This window comes from Falco cherrug, unplaced genomic scaffold, assembly GCF_023634085.1.
Source record: "Falco cherrug isolate bFalChe1 unplaced genomic scaffold, bFalChe1.pri scaffold_41, whole genome shotgun sequence".
Classification (NCBI taxonomy): domain Eukaryota; kingdom Metazoa; phylum Chordata; class Aves; order Falconiformes; family Falconidae; genus Falco; species Falco cherrug.
In genome coordinates this window covers 396,117-416,042 of record NW_026599482.1, presented here as the reverse complement: position 1 = coordinate 416,042, position 19,926 = coordinate 396,117, and the positions used below count along the sequence as shown (strand labels likewise).

Below are 19,926 nucleotides of genomic sequence, written 5' to 3'. Positions count from 1 at the left end.
CTTTGGCCCTAACAAGTGTGATGCCTCCTAGCTTTTCTTTTTCCTTAATACTATGACACCCTTTAATGCAGACAGCTGTCTCTGTGTACATGCAGAAGAAAATTTACAAGCCTCAAGAAGTTAATCACAGTTCAAGGGGAATCTCTGACATGGAAGTCAACAAGGCAGTATCCAAGGCTGCGACTGCCAGAAGACAGTGCCACAGAAGGATGGATAGATTCCGGACAGAGGTTCAGACCTGACTCTGCAAGGTATCGGCACAACATCTCAACCTAGACAAGAAAGGGTACAGCTGTCAAGGACACCCATATCTATGCAGTTACAGGATCGGTCAAGTAGTTGTTCCTGGGGCTGACGCTGCCTTAACCCCAGCCCTCTTGGCCTCCTGTTTCCTCTGGCAGCTAAGAGCCATCTAAGCCCCCACGACACCGAGGACAGAACCATGCTGCAGTACCACCACGCTGTAGGAGCGGGGCTTAGTGGTCTGTCACAGATGCAGAGCAGGAGCAGTCCCTCCTCCCTCACACCCAGCTCTTCTCCTCAGCTAGCAGGGTCCTGCCAGGGCATCTCCCATCCCGCCCCATACTGCGGGGCACCACAGGCTGGGGACTACCAGCCCCTCCTCTCCTCCACCCGACATACCCGACCTCCCTCAGAGCCTAAGCACATGGCAGCTCTCTACTGCTTGGCATCACGTGCATTTAAAACCATGGCAATACCCAAGCACCCACGGCCCAGCAAGATCCTCCCACGGTCGGCTCCAGAGACCACGTTAAACGCCACAGACGGTCCTTCCTCCAACTTCTCCAGGCCAAGAAAAAACCCACACGGCCTTAACCCAGTCCACAACAGCTGGGTTGGCATTTGCAGCTTCTGGCACCACTTGGCAGTTCCATTTGCAGTAGGACTGCTCTCCTCGGCTTCACAGCAAGCTGGTCATCCACAGCCCCAGCCGATCCTAACCTCTCCTGCAAGGCACTTTCAAACACCAGCATCTGCTTCTGTGATCTGAAGCAAGCGAGAGGGAAAAATCAGACAACACAGTGGGACACAGGGAAGGGACAATCCCAGCCCATGACACATGTTTCAGCCTGAGCCCACAGGAGCACCTGGCACCATCACAGCAGCTACAAAGCACCATCGGGTGTTCAGAAGCGGTGCTGTGAAAGGAGTAGCTTCTTTTATTTGTCACTTGTGAAGCGCTGAAGGGACAAGCTCATCTCCTGGCTGCTGCCGGGCCAGCTGGCGCAGCTCCCTGCAGCACACAGGGCTGCGCTAAGAGGTGCTGGGGCACTCGGCAGGCGCCACCGCTGCTGTGCAAGGAAGTTAACCTGAAGCAGGCACCAAGGAAATAAAAGCAAAGCTGAATGTGGCCTCACCTGCTCTGGGCAGTTGCCTTCACAGGCCCAACACAACCACAAAGGCACACTTTGAACTCAAGCAAAATCCCAAAGCAATTGCCGGTTTGCTCAGGGAGGGACTGCTGGGTTACCTTTTGCTTAGACAAATATTTGACTGCATTTGTAGCGGAAAGTCTTTTGCCAAAAAGACACAGTTTTGTTAACGAGCAGCCACGCAGAGGCTGCCCTGCGCTGGAACCCGGGCCAGGGCTTTCTGATTTTTAAACAGGGCACCTAGTGCATCCCTTAAAAGAGCCTCTGGTCTCTGCCACGGAGGCGCTGTCAGACTCTACAGCTTTTAGGGGATCAAGGTCTCCGTGCCGACTCCCAGCACATCACGTTTTGGCAGTGGCAGCACAAGGGCAGGTTTTCATTTTCCATATAGAGACTGTTGAAGCTGAACTGCTGAAATGAGCTCCCCGGGTTCTTCCTTTGAACCTCTTCCCACCCTTCACACGTCCCAAGAGCTCTCATGAACCGAAGAGCCAGCAGCAAAAGCAGCCCCTGCAGATCTGCAGGAGCGGGCTGGAAACTAGGACCACGCGTGGCAATCAGTTAGCTGAGGGGAATGTGCTGGGGCTTGTCTAGACAACAATTAACATGATGAGGCATGTTTGCAGAGCACAGGGGAGTGGGAGACGGAAGGCGCCAAGGAAAGGTAACACCTTGTGGTTAATTGCTGGTAGTTAACCACCAATCAGGGATTGCCTAGTATGCAATGCTTAGCTTCAAGAACCAATTAGTTTAAAACGCGCAGCTTCTGAAAGTGTATAAAAACGCGTGCTTCTGTACAATAAATTGACATTTGCTTGCATCAAGCTGTGTCCCGTCTCTTCATTCGCCGCAGAGCAACCTCAAAACCATTTGTGGGTCTCTAAGACCAGGAAAGACGGACTGAGTCAGCTACTAGTAAGCAACAAGTTACAGGGTTTTTTCCGCACCACCTCACACTGCATTGTGCCCTGGGAAGCAAAGACACCATTCCGAAAAGCAAACCCCCACCTGCCTCCTGCTCAACTCGTGCCTGAGACAGGCTTCAGGGGGTGACCTTGGGCAAGGCCAACTGCACAGAGCTGTTCCGAGTGATGGTGGCATTACTCCCCTCTCTTCCGAGAGGGAATGCATCCGTCGGAGCCCGACGATGCTGCCACGGCCTCAAGCTGCAGCCAGGCCTGTGCTGGGCCTTCACTGCTCTCAGCCCTGACCCTCACCCATGGACGTGACGGCCCAGTAGAACTGCAGACCTGCCCATCCCTATGGACCGGCCTGGTGATCTGCACTCTTGGCGCACTCTGCTTACTGTCCCCAGAACTGTCCCCAGAACTCTTCTGCTCTTCTTGGTGAGGGCCTGTGGGGCTGATCCCTGGCCTGTGTGGTCACAGACCCTGCCAGCCTTGCTGTGGCTCTTGCTTTGCCCTTCCTCTGCAGGACAGCCTACCCCTGATGTGCCCTCGCAGATACTGCTGTGTACGTAACACTTCCATCTTTACCCCTAAGAGCTACATCAGTATTACAGTCGCCTACTACTGTGACCATAGAAGGAACATCAAAACCCAGCCAAATAATTTCAGAAATACAGCCAAGAAAAAAGTAGTCAAAATCAACAACATGAAAAGAAGTATAAAGAAAGAACAAAGGTTACAAAAGAAAAACCACCACAATAACCTAAACAAAATAAAGCTCACCTTTGTTCTTAATCTGCCGATTTCATTGACCATTTCAGAATACCTGTTCTTCACTTCTCCCTGCAAATTAGGCTGGGACAGTCCCCCTCTCTCCTCATACACCCTTAGTTCCTTCGTAGCTCTGCTCAGCAGCCTCTTCAACCTGCACTGCAAACTAGTCATGAAAACAATGAAGCAAAGGAACAAAACTGGACTTTTTCACATACTCTCATGTAAACAGCACAGACACCGCTTGCTTTATCTTTAATGTACTTGACACACCAGGAATCACCAGGAAAAAACAGTATTCCTGTGCCACATACACTTGGAGAGTCCAGATTTCACCTGAAAAGAGGAATGAAAGACTCCCTTCTTCCCAGGAGAACTGCAGGGCAACCTGCATCTGCAGTTGTTTTGGCAGCTATTGAAAACTAGGGGCTGGTGTACAGAAGTACCTTGCAAGAACTAACACGAGGCTGGCATCTGCTCACAGTTAGGTACACCTATTTTTACACTAAAGTTTAATAAAACATGACTTCTACGCAGGGATACCTCTTCACCACGCTAAAAAGCCGTACCTCTTACAGTCTTTCTGCAGCGGAGGTTTATTTTCTTTTCTTGGTCCAGACATAGTTCAGCTGGGCGTTTCAACTCTACCAGCTTCTTCACTTCCTTTCTTTCACTCTCACACTTTCAAAAGAGAAAAGAAAGATGTATCACACACACAGAGCACGGGAAAAATACCTACGTACAGTCTGTGCATCTAGCGCTCTCCACAGAGAAGCTGCTGGACGTCTCTATCTGTTAGCCACGTCCCACAGAATGCCATGGGACGGAATTCCTGAGGATATTCCATCCCTTCAGGTTTCACATCAAACAGACCAATATGTAACTACAGAAACAGATGCCCTCGCTGAAGCAAAGGCCATCCTCTTCTAGACATAACAGGTGGAAAAGATGCTGGAGAACACTTTTGGCAGTGCCTCTGCTCATAGTAGGGATTACGTAGGTATGCACTTCATGGGAGAACACGGATTCATCCAAAGCTTTCATGGGATCTTCCAGCAACCAGCAGGCAGGGGCTTGTGGAGGAATCTGATCTTTTGGAGTTCTTCAACATTTTATTCCCCTCAGCCATTACCTCCACCTCTTCTGTGTGGGCATTTACTTAGCCACATGCTGGTTTTCCTCCTCTTGGTGTTTTCTCAGCCACACCAGAGGAGAGCCGGCAGCTGTTTTGACTTTGTACTTCCATTTTCCCTCTACAGAAAAGGAGAAAAGGGGAAGGCTGTCCCTTGGCAACTGGCAGGCGCTGCTTGTTTCCCAAGCACTCGTTCATTTACCCAGCATTCCTTCAGTATGTTTTCCTGCAAGGCTTTTAAGCTCCCGCTACGCTGAAAACATACAGCAGCTCCTCCACACACGCACTGGAAACATCACGCATTTTAAACCTGCCCAGAAACCAAGGGGTCAGAAGATGACCACACAAAATCCAAGGAAGAACTGGGAACTGTGGCCTTGCTCGATGTGCTCAACTGATAGCAAACCACACTGGGAACTCTTCCCAACAGAGCCACTCCAGAACTTACACAAAGACACCCATCTAGCTTTTATTTGCTTCCTCCATGACCCCCAAACGATAAGGTACTCGCAGCCTGAATGGCAGGGATAACAGAAAATGATATGTAAGAACCTGACCAGAAGGTGCATGTGGTTCTCCTGGGTATTGGCTCGGTGCCTGGAGAATTTTCTGGGCTCACCTGTTGCAACAGTTCAGCCTTCTCCTCGTCCAGCTGAGCAACGCGCTCTTCAAGGTGGGATCTTGACTTCAAGTGCTCCTCCCATGTGCTGTGCAAGTCCTTGGATGTCAGAGCCAGCATGTTCTGCTTCTGCGTCTGTGAAAGCAACAGTGGCAGAAGAAAAAGTAAGGTGGCCGGAAAAGACAAGAGCGCAGGAGAATGCAGTAACTTACACAGAAACAGGCCTAAGCTCTCTTCTCCCCGTCCAAGACCTATGGCCAAGGTTGATGTGGAGTGTAAAACACACCTTAGGAACCATAACCAAGAACAGCAGCTGGAGCTGGTGGGAAGAAGGAATACTCTAGAAGCGACAGGATGAGGTTACAACTTTGGGGGATAAGATGACATGCACACACACACAGAATCACCCTACAGCTTTCCTGCAAAGCTCCTCTGGTTCCCTCTATACTTCAGTTTTCGTAAGAACACTGCAAAAGGTGGTGCAAAAGGACAACATTCGCTCCTACTTTCAACAGCTACACTCAGATTTATTCATATAGTTACAGACATTAAGTACCTTAGTTTTCAACTTTTTTTCCAACTCCTTTTGCAAGCGCAGCTTGTCTCTCTCCAGGTCACTGTGGTAGCGCGTAGTAACTTCAAGTGAAGCTTCTGGCATAGATTGCTTTTTAAGTGCATCAGCAAGCTCCTGCTGCAGTTGTCCAAACATGCCCTAACGAAACAGTTAAATGAGCATGAAGAAAGTTCTAAGAACATGAAATACGCCTTTAACTTATTTTGTTATACAGTTAGACCTGTCTAGATTGAACCCAAAAGTATGAAATTTTGCCTGCCACCAGCAGGCATCTGCACAGATGATGACCTCTCATCATCTTTCTCAGCTGAGCACCTTTGACTATCAGCAGCTGTTCATGAGGATTTCTGTTTCCTAACACATAAAAAAGGCTCAGGTATTGTTCTTCCTTGAACAATACACAGGAACACACTGCAATCGGGTATTTTTTCCTAACAAAACCCAAAGAAATCTGTTGTGATCCAAGAGCCACAGTTTGACTGCAAATATTACTCCGGTGACTGAAGGCAGGACTTTGTGTTAGATTGTTCTTTGTTCTGTTTCTTCACTATACAAATACAATTAAATGAATACAAATATCTGAAAGCTCCTTTGAGATACACTTTAAGGGTATGTTGAATCACATCCTCTTGTAGTCTTCTTACTCAGCTCGTTTTAGAAATACTGATAGATTAGGTTTACAAAAATCTGGATAGCTCATATATATATATAGCTATATACATATACACACACACACTCTCTCACATGATCTTCAAAAGGAACCCATTATTTTGGTAGTAAGAATACAAAGCAAGTCACAGTTCACAATGATTGACAGTACTGCTGGAGTGTGGCTACACATCATAAAAGAGAAAGCTTAAGGTCACCGTCTGACATGAACTTTGAGGAACAGGCAGGCCCCTCAGAACCCTCAAAACACATACAGAAATCAACAGCTGGACATTACTAATACTCTTCAGTCTTGATAGCAGCTTACAGAGAACCTATTTTTTCCCCTCTATAGAAGCTTCATATAAATCTATCCCCAACCACTTCACTTCTCTGTATCTTCATTTCTCAGCCCTCGTGTATTGGATGGTTCCTCCTTTTATACCACTCTCATTCATGTCATCAGTGCAATACTTACATCAAAACCATCCAATACTTAAGACTATTCTATAGGGCATAACATGGACTAAGGAAAATAGATGGAAAAAAGTTCTAGAGAAGAATCACCTTTCTTGATCAAAGCTTAGACTTGGATACCTTTTTTCTGTTCTCTGCTTAGATCTGAGGACTAATATCCCCGCTGCCAAAACTTTCCGCAATTCCGAGGGAAACATAACAAACCAGAACAAATCAGTATTCTTTGGTCCCATGCATGTAACTTGCACCGGATACATTGTAGGAACAAACTGATTTCAAGAACGGACAAACTTTAAATTGTTCTTTCTACGCATATACTTTACCTGTCTTTCTACTACGTCAGTCTCATATTTAAAGACTTGTTCCCTTAAATCAGTACACTTGGCATTTAAATCCTTGTTTCACTCTTCTATTAGATAAACTTGCTTTTCTGTATCAGCTCTAAGTTTGTTGAAAATGTCATTAAAACGGTCCTGCCCATAATCCACTATTTTTTCTTTCATGATCCTCTTGTTCTGCATCTCTTCCCATTGCTGATGGAGTAAAAAGGTTTTCACTCTGGAGCTGGGCCAATCGCTCCTGCAAGGACTCCTGTTTTATTACAGGTTCGCTTACTGGATCTTTCTCAAGTTGTCGAGCATGATCACATTCCTGTGCCCGACACTGGCCTTGACTTAATTCTTTTTTGTCATTTCTAAAAGCAAAGCTTTTTCTCTGAGCATTTGCTTCAACTGGTGAAGCTCATTTTCTAGCCTGTTAGCTTTGCTTTTAGCTTTACACAGCTGCAGAGACAAGCTCTTGTTGGTTTCTTGCACGTCAGAGAGGTCACGATGGAGCTCGACTTGCAAGCAAAGGCATTCATCACGTTCTCTGGGAAATCTTCGTTCAGCATTGCTTTTTGATGACAAATGAAGTTCAAGTTCTTGAACTGCAGCGTTCAGGGAGGAACGAAATGATTCAATTTCTGTCTCTAGTCTGTCTTTGCTTTTGTTTGTCTGCTCAAGTTTGGAAGTCAGCACTGCAGATTCTGTCTTTACTAAGTCCAGCTCCGCGTTGAACTGAAAAAACATTTGTCTTAATGCTTCCTTGTTCAGTTTAAGTTCCTTTTTGAGAGCTTCATTTTTTTCTTTCAAGGTCTCATTTTCCTTTAAATATTTTCCTTGTTCCTCCTGGTGCCTAAGTCTTACTTGAGTGAGTTCTAGCCTTAGCATAGCAATCTCATCTTGTAGTAACTGATTCTTGTACAACAGATCCTGTTCTCTATCAGTGCTGGATTCCTGAATGACAGGGAAAATGAATAAAGAGCCAATTGGGAAATGAATCTACAAAAAACCTGCAGCAATAAACTGCATTTTAACATTTCTAGTACTGAAGCATGACTTCAAAGATGAAGTTTCAGGCAATAAGCTACTCTGTGAACCCATGCACATGTACAATGTACGTACACAACGGAAGTGCAACATATCCTTAAAACCTAAATGAACATCCCAAATACACAGTTTCGTTTTTTTCCCCCCCTTAAACCAGCAACCAAAGCTTTTAAAATGACAGCGCTTTCTTGTATGTGCATGCCTTTATAATACTGCCTTTAAGGTTGAATTAGTTGTGCTACAGATCTGGTAAAAACAAGGCTAGAAAGGGTAATTTCCTTCTCAAATGTCTTCTGAACACTTATCCTTTTGTATTACTGAAAGTTAGCTATAAGACTCAATCACCCCCGGAATGCAATAGTCCTGTATATTTCCTCTTTATTGTATGTATAACTTTTTTCCACTTAAACACATTCACCCTACATTTATTGGGCAGCACAGCCAAGAACAAAAAGGCTTCCAGGCACTGCACATTCTTTAGGAAATTCAGTAAACTCTTTTCAAGATCTTTTTTAATACAGTGTTTATGATTGCTTTTTCTCCTCCAGTTACTCTGACTCTTACAGAGAGTTGAATTCATTGCTGATAGTCGATCATAAAATTTTAGTTATGTGGAGGTGGCAAAGAAAGGCATACTTGAAGTAAGTTCAATAAGGGAATAACTAATTTAAAAAAAAAAAGCAATGGAAACACAAACACTGTCAAACAACTTTCTTCCTGGTCAACCTTGCCATAGGTAGCTAGGTGTTTCGCTGCTAGAAAGCCTAAAAAGCGATGACAAAATGTCTATGAAATGGAAAATAACAGATAGGTTAAGAAACGGGGTAAATAGTGTCTTCTATTAGTTTCCTACTTGCACAAGTAATTCAGGTACATACAGGAGTGATGCTGCTTTCCAGAACTTTTAGACATAAGAGAAAACAAGAAAGGTATTTACCCAGGTAAGTTACACGGGTAAACAGTAAATAAACCATCAAGAAACAGAAAAAGCTATGTAAGATTTATTATGACTTTAAAACAAACATGGTGAAATTTGATTTATTAGAAAAAAAATCTGCTTACCTCTGATTTTTTTCCTATAGATCTTCTTGTCTCTTCTTCTAGTTCCGTTTGTCTCCCAAGGTGGTTGTTCAAAATTCCTTCTTGAAGGGCTCTGGCCCTCTTTTCCTGAGAGAGCTGTCTCTGTGTTTCATCACGTTCCTCTTCAGCCTACAGTAATACAATAAAACTGCTTGCATCTTAAGAAAAAACAGAGCTAGCAATACATCTTCCCATTCTCCCTTGCATACTTGAAAACATTTTTGATTCCCCACCGTTATGATAATCCACCTATAAATAAAAAAATTTAAATTTTCTTAGGAAAATTTAAGAAGGCAAAATACAGGATGTTTTGTAGTAATTCAAAAAAAGGTCAGGCTTTGCCTGAAATACAAATGAAACCTAAATTTTGAAAAAGGAAAAAAGGAATAATAAACTGCAAAGCAAAAAAAAAAAAAGAACAACCCAATTGTGAACCAACTGTACTCTACTGTTCTCAAAATTTGACAATTGTTATCCAGCGCCTCTTCCGTGAACAAAGCGCCTCCTTCTCTAGGCATACTGGAATACAATTGAAAAGAAGCAGAAAATAAGACAAAGAGTTTAATTCATTATTTAATATACCTGTTTCAAGAGCTTTCTCAGTGTTCTTAACTCCATTTCTGAATTCCTAGACTGTAACTCAAGTTTCTGTTTCTCCTCCATCTCTTTACAATATTGATCTTCTTTCCTTCGGAGGTCTTCTCTCCTTTTCTCACACAGCACTTCTACTCTGAGCCTCTTTTCTTCTTCTTGTTTCAAAGAACATCTGGGATTTAACGGAGTATTTGAGAAACAAAAGCACTGATATAAAAGTAGATATTCCACATGATGGAGTTGCAGAGACAACTCAAACCATAAAAAATGTTAAACGTTTTCAGAGTTCATATTTTTACTGTACTTTTCAACTTTTTAAAGAATTCTAACTTTATTCCATTGTGCATGGTATCAGTTGTACAAGATACAGAAAAAAAACTTTGAGTGATTTATCAGTTATTTGTAAGTTTGTATAGGGAAACACACACCAGTGTGCACACTTCTATAATAAAATTAAAAAAACCCATCTTCATATTACAGCCATTTTGCTGAAAAAGGAGTTTGTTGTCTCATCAGATCAAAGCATCGCAAACTTTTACTATGGTTAGTATACATTTTCTTAGTATACTGAGCATTGCCTACACATTACGGATTCAGTGACCAGAAGCAACACTGGTGAATCAGCACGCCACTTATCTGTGGCAGACCCAACAATTTTTCAGCAAGCCTTCTGTAAGTCTAAAACAACTGCTGACCACAGGCAGAACAAGCAGCTTCTGTTTACTCCAGAAGGATGTCAGTGTTCAAAACCAGATTCAGAAATGCATGGGGTTTAAGCTGAATACGATTAAAAACAGTTTTAAACCTCAGTTGGATCTACCTCTGGGAGAAACTACAGCAATTCCATTTTGAAGCTGACTTACAAGGAAAGCCTTATGGAAGGTCAGCTTCTTTACCAACTGAAACAATCAGCAATAAGCACTGACATGGTAAAAAACGGTCCATGGTGTGCCCACGGTACCCAAACAAGCAAGCAGCTTTGTGTTTGATCATTATTTTGACTATTTTTTCCCATATACTCGCAACAGTGAACAAAAAAATAAATTTAAAAAAATCGTCAACGTAAGGGAAGAACTGCCAATTGAAAGCCTGCTTTAGAAATTCTGCAAAACAAGAATCAACCACCACTAAAATTACTTGAAAGACTGACAGAAGCATTTGTATTTGAATGGTGTATATTGCAAGGAAAAAGCTTTACATGTAATTTCTAGTGTAATTTCGCAAAAAGTTGCGAATTAAAAATAAATTTAACGCTGCTTGGAGAATTCACTTAGAATGAAAATACTACTTCTTTATACTTGACAGATGCTTGAGGATTTTGAACACCTGCTGAAGTCAAACCCAGGCCAAGCTGGGACCGGCCTCGTCTTCCTCGTACTCCCCTCCCCCGCGCTGGGAGGCCCAACTCCCCCAGGCCCAGCTCCCGCAGCCTCCCCTCACAGGGCTGGTGCTCCTGCCCCCGGGCCAGCCCGGCATCTCCCTGCCGACCTCACACGGGCTGGGCAAGATCTCCTGGGCTGGGCGGCCAAAAACCGGACCCCGGGCTCGAGACACAGCTCAGCAAGCCCTGAGGAGGGGTGGGCACTCACTGCCCCCAGTGCCCTGGCACTGCTGCCCCCCAGACAGCCCAGGCCGCTGCGGGCCGCCCCAGCTGCCAGCTCACGGTGGCTCCTGCTGAGCTCGCTCTCTGCCTGGGCCGCCTGGCCCTGCTGGGCCAGCTCCCCAGCCACGCCATCCCACCGGGGGTCACCACAAGGAGATCTCCCCTCCCAGGCCAGGGCTCTGCAGTTGTCCTTGCTCAACTGCCTACGGTGCCTGCTGGCCACCCCTGTCGGACGTGATGTCAACAGCGATGAGAAACCTCACGCCTCCGGGTCTAGCTCAGGAGTGTGGGGAAAGGGGCAATCCCAAACTTGACCCTTCCAACAAACAAACAGGTAAGCAAACAAATGCTCTAAGCTCTGGTTTGACTTGCACTGGGTGGAGTTACCAGAAATCCTAGTATTATAGGCCAACTGAAGCTGCAAGGACAAAATGAAAAAAAAACAAACACCCAACCATCTCTCAAATCTCTCTTATAAATCTGATTTCCCTGTATACACTCTCTTGCTCTTTTCTTGCTAGAAAACAAAGTTAGAACAACATCCAGAAGACTGTACATGGAGCTGGTATCCGGACGTTTTTCCCCTCTCACATTATGTACTTCATAGCATAACTGGCCCACGGGATTCAAAAAACCCAAACCCAAAAGCCTGGAAACTTCTCATCCTGTTGCCTGCACCATCAGTGTCTTTCGGAACAAAACCACTACCAAGATAATACATTATCAGACCACAATTTACATACTTAAGGCTTTGGATATCCCTTTTCCATTCTGCTTCTTGGTGAGCCAACACGGATTTCAAATCTTGAGTCTTCTCCGCTCTGAACTGTGACTCCTCCCTTTCGTCTTCCAATTTCCTTACTTCTCTTGAGAGCGCTTTATACTGATTTTTCTGACGTTCTATTCTCCGTTCATATTCAAGAAGTATGTTTTGCATTTTCAACAAAGTAGCAGAACCTGTTTTGAGACAGAAAAGACACAAAGCTGCACAAATACTGCCCAATGTATAAGCTGTTCAGTGCTTTGCTGTATTAGGTGCAGGTGGCAGGTTAGTGGGAAGGTCCCTGTGAGAAGCCAGGGGTCGCCCCGTGCTGGACATGGACGGTTTCAATGGACCCACCGCAGGGCACAGCTGAGCCTCTCAGCCGTGCTGGCAGCTCCTCGGGAAAAACAAATGTAGGAAAGGGCAAAACCACCACACGGGCAGAGAAGGGGAAAAGCATGTGAAAACCAGCCCTGCAAACGAACACCCAGGTCAGCGAAGGAGGAGGGAGAGGTGCTGCTCCAGGTGCCAGAGCAGAGATTCCCCTGCAGCCCCGGAGAGAACCATGCTGGAGCAGATACCCACAGCGCAGTGCTGCGGAGGACCCCGTGCCAGAGCAGGCGGATCCTTCCCGAAGGACCTGCAACCCATGGAGGGCCCAGGCTGGAGGAGATTTTCCCCAAAGGACTGCAGCCTGGGGGAGGACTCACACTGGAGCAGGGAAAAGGGACGAGGAAGGAGCAGCAGAGAAACTGCTACGTCCCGACTGCCGACCGCAGCCTCCCCGCGCTGCCTGGGGAGGTGGCAGGGAAGGAGCGCGGCAGAGCTTGAGCAGGGGGGGTGCCGACGTGTCCTTCTCAGGTTTGGGGTCTTTGTTTCTCACTATCCAAATGTATTTTAATCGGTGGAGTCTGTTTTGCCAGTGACAGTCCCTGGGAAGTGACAGCCCTGCCTTCACACTGACCCACAAGCTTTTTCACCCCATTTTGTCAAGGACGGGCAGTGGCAGCACTGGGGGGGGAGTTTGGCCTTCGGCCAAGGTTAACACTTGCCTAATGAAATTTTAGCATAGTTTAAGAGCCCTAGTAAGTGATGCTTATGTTTATATAATGCCTTGTGCATATATGCAAGCATCTTATGACAGTTGAAATTTGTTATATATATGTACTTACTATTTTTAAGCAAAGCCATTATTTTGCTGTACTCTTTGTCATTAGCTGTTGAGGGGTGTGCTGGTTGTGGCTGGGATAGTGTTAATTTTCTTCGCAGTCGCTGGTACGGGGCCATGTTTTGCAGTTGTGCCGCAAACAGGGTTGGTAGCACGGGGATGTGTTCGTTACGGCCCAGCAGCGCTCACACAGAGCCAAGGCCTTTCCTGCTCCTCACCCCACCCCACCAGCGAGCAGGCTGGGGGTACGCAAGGAGCCGGGCCGGGACACGGCTGGGACAGCTGACCCCAGCTGACCCAAGGGATGTGCCATGCCATGCGGCATCATGCTCAGCATATAAAGCTGGGGGAGGACGAAGGAAGGGAGGGACATCCAGAGTGATGGCACTTTGTCTTCCCAAGTATTTGTTATGCGTGACGGAGCCCTGCTGTCCTGGAGATGGCTGAACACCCGCCTGCCCATGGGATGTGCTGGATGAATTCCTTGCTTTGCTTTGCTTGCGTGCGTGGCTTTTGCTATTAACCTGTTTTCATGCCGACCCATGAGTTTTCTCACTTTTCCCTTTCCGATGCTCTCCCCCACCCCACTGGGGTGGAACAAGTGAGTGGCTGTGTGGTGCTTAGGTGTTTAGGTGTGGCTGGGCGTAAACCACATCAAGGGGATATAAAGAAGAAAAAGCTCTTGCTGACTTTTGATGACCGCATTAGAAGGAGCTGAACTGTACTTTGCAAGAAACTGCTTCTCCAGCTCTGACTAGACAGAGAACCAATGATAACGTAAGGCACATCGGCTGGTAATGCAGGCAACATCTCAGGTCAGGTGACAGTTTCACAGCTTTTGAGGGGGATCTCTAGTCACAAAGAGATACTATATCAAAATATGAAATTAAAATACTTAGGAGCGCATACAAAGAAATCATGTTTTAAGGGGAACTTGTAACAGCTGAAGACAGAGACTTGAAAACATACCCATATGAACCACACCAAGCTCTTCCAACAGCAGCATAGTCTCCTTGTAGGTTGAAGCTTCCAACCGGACATCCTCTGAAGTTGGGTCAGATGAGTGAGTTAAACCAGGGCCATCAGTTACTTCCATTGGTATGCTGACCTACAAAAAATACAGTACTTTCTGTAATTCCACTGTCTAGTATTACAGACCATTACAAATGCATGAATGATTCATTCTCTCCTTCACAGCCCACAGATTTGTCTCAAATACAATAAAGCTGCATACCAGCAGCAATTTGTACATCTGGTTGATCACTACATAAACACTGCTCCCATCTACGTGATTAAAAGCTGATAGAGACTGTTTACCAAGAAACTAGTTTTACAGTACCTCGTTCCTTTCACTCCTGGGTGTTGCTGCAGGTCTAGAAAACAGAAATATATTTCAGTACTGAAATGCTTACTTTGCATTATGAATAATACCTACAGTAGCTTTGAAAACTTAATTGCAGAACTGAATTAAACTAAAATCTGGTATAGTAACTTTGCTAGATATAGTTCAAGACTGAAACAATTATTGTGTACTATTAATGTCTACTGGAAGGCTAATTTTTCCGCAAGATATTAAGCAAATAGTTGAAATAACTGTTCCCTAAACTTCACGCAAAGTGACAGAAATCTTACAGCTACAGACATGTAGCTATACGGTTATGTGCATTCCCTGTTTAATACCAGGGGTTTAGCTCTCTTCAGTACCGAGAATCCTTCTCCTACAGGTCAAAGAACTGTAATTTTGGATTCTCTGGTGTCCTGGGTCTGGCTGGGATGCAGTTTATTTTCTTCACAGCAGCCCACACAGGGCTGTGTGTTAGACTTCTGACCAAAACAGTGTTGATAACACACCAGATTTTTAGCTAGGGCTGAACAGTGTCAACAACTTGCTCTTTCTCACTTTGCCACAACCCACACAAGTAAGTTCAGGGTGGGCAAGAAGTCGGGAGGGTACGCAGCTGCAAGAGAAAAGGTGGAGTGGGGAGCAGGGCAAAAAATCCTGAGATACCTGCCGTGAAAAAACCTGAGATACCTCACCCTTTTTAAACACATGAAATACTTCTATGCCTGTGCACACACACTCATGTAATGAATCAGAATTTGTGCACGTGACCTTATTGTTAACTTGGCCAGCATGTTCAAAAGCACTCTAAACAAAAGTGAACTGTTTGTCAACACAAAGCGCATCAGGTGGTCACAGGAAAGAACAAGAAAGAACATCAGGCGGTCACATGAAAGAACAAGAATCTTCATATGCATCAGGTTTACAAAAAACCAAAACACACAACAAAAACCCAAACTTGCCTCTAGCTCTCAGGCCAATTTTTATCATTAAGTAAGTTTTATTTTCAACATTCCTTACATGCATACCTTCCTTCATCCTCAGATGTTTCACTGGAAGTGCTCTCATCCGGTACTTGACCATGATTGCCACTGGAAGAGCTCATCTGCTGATGAGCCCTCTGCTTTGAAGGCTGTCTTTTACCTTTCTTTGCAACTTTGGCATTCAGGGCAATTTTACTGCATTACACAGAAAGAAAGAAAGAAATCACCAAGTTACTAGGTTTATAAAAAATATTTCTGTGAAACAGACATTAAGATGATGTCCAGAAACAACTGAGACAAAAAATATCTATGATAAAATCACAGACTTGACTGTAAAGATCATGGAATACGCCCAAGTATTTAAAACCCTTCCCCTAGGAGTGCGGGGGACACGTGGAATCTGAGCTAGATCCAGGTTAAGCTGGACTATACCCAATAGCCACGTTACAGAAAGCACCTAGAGCAGAGATTCCTTTGAAGGACAGACAGAAAAAGCTCCTGCTTAGGTCTGCATAAAAATACGTGTGCCTTCTTTAGACTTTTGAGATTGGTTTGGTAATATCATCTTTTCCCCTCTCCTGACAAAGGGCATATTAACTTAATGAAAAGGAAAACACCAACTGCACGGAGATCACTAAAATCACCTAGAAAAGGGAGTAGTAGCAAACCCCAAATTCCTACTTTTCTTTTCTAGGTGGCCATTTCCTACAAAAATAACTGCTTTTTCCAGTCTTCAGTTCTGGTTTTGAAGATGCATTTTACCTCAGTGTTAACATGGAAATCACAGGAATTTAGGTGGGGGTTTTCTTTTGGTTTCCCCTTTTCTTTTTTTAGAGCAGGCCATAAATTTGAACCTCCATCGTGCGCTTCACTTTGTCAAAAAAGAATTTTTCTTCATTTTTTGAGAAGCAGTGGACTACTCACTATGGCTTTCACCACTGAGGAAACTACTTCAACTACCACAGTATCAGAAAACCTAAGACACTTACATAGTACTACAAATAAGAATTAGAGATTATTTCCTTAGCTTACCCTTTCATTGGCACTTTACTCAATTTTGAGCTCTCCCCAGATGAAAAACTTTTTGTCTTTTTCTTCTATCATGTTTTCATTCTCCATTTTCAAACAGTCATTATTCCTTACAGTAATCTTTTGTTTCATTTGCCGATTAGTGATGTTAATTAATTTATCCACACATTTTTGTTTTGCCACGGTCTGCACTTTTGAACATCTTTGTTTGCTTTTTTCCTTCTTAACCTATAAAAACAAAGTTAAGCTTCACGTATTTCTAGAGGACAGAAACACCACATCCAAGATTGATTAATTCAGGGTTTACCCCTGAAATAATCTAAAAAGATATTTTTAATTCATAGAGAAGCATTTTCACAAAATTACACTACAAAGTGTATTATGCCATTGAAAGTACTTCGAATTCACTCATGATGCAAGACATAACAAAAATACAACCCTTAGAAAGAAAACAATAGTGTATCTCTAAAACAGGAACAAGGAAAAAGTGAAAACATTACTGATGGACAAAGCGTTAGGAGGACTGCACAATGTTCGTTGTAACACCACCAGAAAAAAATCAAGTGGAACTGCGAACAAGGAGAGGAAAGAAAAAAAGATCCCAAACCCACAAACACAACTGGTTTCACAGGAAAGAGGAATTTTAGTGAAAGGCAATGAAGACACACCATGCAGATACCACAGCACATGAATTATTAGTCAAGACCCTGTTCAGAAGCTATTTTCATTCTTTGATTCAGAATCAGAACTGATAGAATTGTATGGATTTCTTTTTATGGCAATGAAGAGATAACTACTTGCACTGGAACCAAGTGCCACCTGCTGTTAAACTGGAACAATAATGCCTTCCGTTTTGCAAAAATGGGGAAAAAAGACAACTCTCCACTGCCCTCTTTATTCACCAGTCACCTATTTCCATTAGAACAAACCCCAGTTTGTAGGAAGCATCTTCCCTTCGTGACCAATAGCTCAAGTGAACAGGAAATATTCTGCCTGGCTCCAGAAGGCTGCGGGTCTCCCCAGGCTCTTTTACACACGCTCCATCGCTGCTATCGCTTCAGCAGCGGTTTTACCTCCCAACAGAGACCTCCTTAAAAACATGTTCTGACTTTCCTGAACAGTGGATTGTATCTCACAGTTTCATTGATTTGCGCAGCAGAATCCTGCAGTTTCCGTTGAAGCTAACGAAGACTGTGTGCTTTCAAACCCAAGCACGTTCAGCACCTCCACCACAACTCTGAATTAGAGCTATTGCCTAAACCACTACATGCTGCACACGCTGCCCGTGCCAGCCCTGGCTAGCCCAGCCCTGTTTTACCGATTCATCCAGGCACTTGCATCAGTGCCTCTGACTTGGTGAATTTACACATGAGAAACCAGGCATTTCTGACCAACACCCATGCTCTTTAACCGCACCGGTTATTTTTAAATTAATGACACATTACTAATTAAAGTGACCAAGACAAGTCAGAATTACAGCTTGGTTGTAGTCAAAATCACATGCGCCACAGATTTTCCCTGAATTTCTTCACAGCATCACCTATGATTGCTGTTGTCAAATACATGACTGCTTCTTTCTTTACCTGCAGAAAGCTTGGCACAACACGTACAATAGTGTACAACATACAGCTCCATCTGACAGTCAGACCAGAATGACCTTCCTGCAGTGCAGGCGGGCTGCATGTCTCCAGTAGCACCCACAGCCCCAGCCTGCACTGCTTTAGAGACAGCAAAGATCCGCGCTGATGAGAAACGCTCTCACGCACATGGCATTTCACCTTGTCCACGGATTTGAAACACGGGTTGCTTCGCGAAATTTAATTGTATGGTTTCGTTCCAAGGCAAAACAGACTGTCCAACAACTTTTCACTTACACTAAAAACCATAAATATTCACCTTCCATATGAACGGATACATGCCAGGATATGTACGGCTGATGAATTTTTTCGCATGTTGCTGGGGAGCAATACCTGCACGTGTTCATCTTTTTGTCCACCTCTACTGGGATTCCTTCTAGCTGGGTACGTTGCATCTCAGGGTTGTATGGAGGGGATTACCTCCAAGCAGCGGGACAGATCACCCCTGTCGCTCCTAAACTGCCTCTGCTGAGCACCTCAGTGCCTCCCACAGTGGTGGCTTGCTCAGGAAGAGGTGGCCTGTGATGGCTCCTCTCCGGTGCACATGCCCACAGGACCACCGAGCAAAGGACTATCCCACACCATCTTTCCCCTCTCTGAGAAAGAAAGCACGTACGCATCTATGGCTGATCTCCCTTCTGAAGCAGTACAGCTCAGCTGAGACCTCAGACTGCTTTTCTGCAGCACCTGGGATTCTTACCAACACTGTCTCCGTGGACTCTACCCGGACTCAGTTTTGTGCAGAGGAGGTGTTTACTGCCGCATGCGCAACAGCAACGGCAAGGGCAGGCAGCGCAGCGATCTCCTGTTACCGAACGTGCTGCTCTGGGACTCCCAAACAGGCGGTCAGTTATATCCCTGGCAGAGTTCTCCAGCAAAGCCACCCCCGATTTGTACCCACCTCAGCTGTACAAACACGGTGTAAACAGACGCGCAGCGGCTCTTTACCTCCAGCACTGTATGTCCCTTTCCTTCCCATGTCACCACCACCTGCAAAAGCGCTCACGGAAATGAGCAAACCCCACCCGCCAGAAAGAGGCAGGGCTTTCAAAGGGAAGGAGGGTATTCAATGGAAGCTGCAGATGTGCCCTGCCTGGAGAAGGCACCACTGGCAACCCCTCCTCTGTGAGAGCTGGGGAGATGCAGAGGGGGAGGAAGGCAGGCGTCGGGGAGTAACTAGAAGCCCTGGTTTGCTACTGCTGCAGTAGCCCTGGCTGGGGGGACAATAGAGCTCGCCATGAAATGACGATCAACCAAAATATTTCAGAGGCGCACAGCAGGGAGCACAAGCTGCTGGCATCAGCAAAGGGCTGTGCTCAGCTTTTCTGCAGCACGTTGTCACAGGCAAGGTGAACACGAAGCACAGGGAGGATCTGCAGTTCTACCTGCCTTGCAGGGGCTTGGCCTGAGCTCCCCCTTTGCAAACCAAGTCACCCTCCCGCCACACCGCACAATCTCTGCTTAATGTATGTCCCAGCAACTGGGGTACCACATGCAGAGAAATCTGAGAGGTCCCCCCTGGTCACAGCTCTAGTCATCAGTGGTTCCAACAACTTCTGATGCTCAGGGTGTCCCCTGCGCCAGTGGTCCTCCCTCCAGGCGCCCCTCCTCCTCTCCATTTGCCCTGGAGTAGACAACTCAACATCACACCCATTCTGGGGAGATTTAAGCCCCAAAGAGCTCAGAACTGGCTGAAGCCAGCACAAAAGCCTATCTTCTCTCTGAGAGTTGCAATGTCCTTACACCCTCCCTGTCCTTCCCGTCTCGATCAGAAACCAAACAGGGGAAGCGGTGCACGCAGATACACAGAGAATACTGAATGGGACACACTGGC

General features: G+C 45.3%; 1 protein-coding gene and 1 long non-coding RNA gene across 2 annotated transcripts; both read right to left on the bottom strand.

Annotated features, from left to right (window-relative positions):
- Nucleotides 1–5,416: 5,416 nt before the first annotated feature.
- Nucleotides 5,417–9,142, bottom strand: LOC129735152 (uncharacterized). Its single transcript, XR_008730598.1, has 3 exons — nt 8,956–9,142; nt 6,847–7,800; nt 5,417–5,536 (listed from the first exon to the last, which is right to left on the bottom strand). It is a non-coding gene; the product is annotated as an uncharacterized LOC129735152 (long non-coding RNA).
- Nucleotides 9,143–9,483: 341 nt separating this feature from the next.
- Nucleotides 9,484–14,197, bottom strand: LOC129735135 (ankyrin repeat domain-containing protein 26-like). Its single transcript, XM_055700494.1, has 4 exons — nt 14,071–14,197; nt 11,914–12,127; nt 9,556–9,739; nt 9,484–9,492 (listed from the first exon to the last, which is right to left on the bottom strand). The coding sequence occupies exons 1-4, from the start codon at nt 14,195–14,197 to the stop codon at nt 9,484–9,486; spliced, it is 534 nt and encodes a 177-aa protein (XP_055556469.1).
- Nucleotides 14,198–19,926: the final 5,729 nt, after the last annotated feature.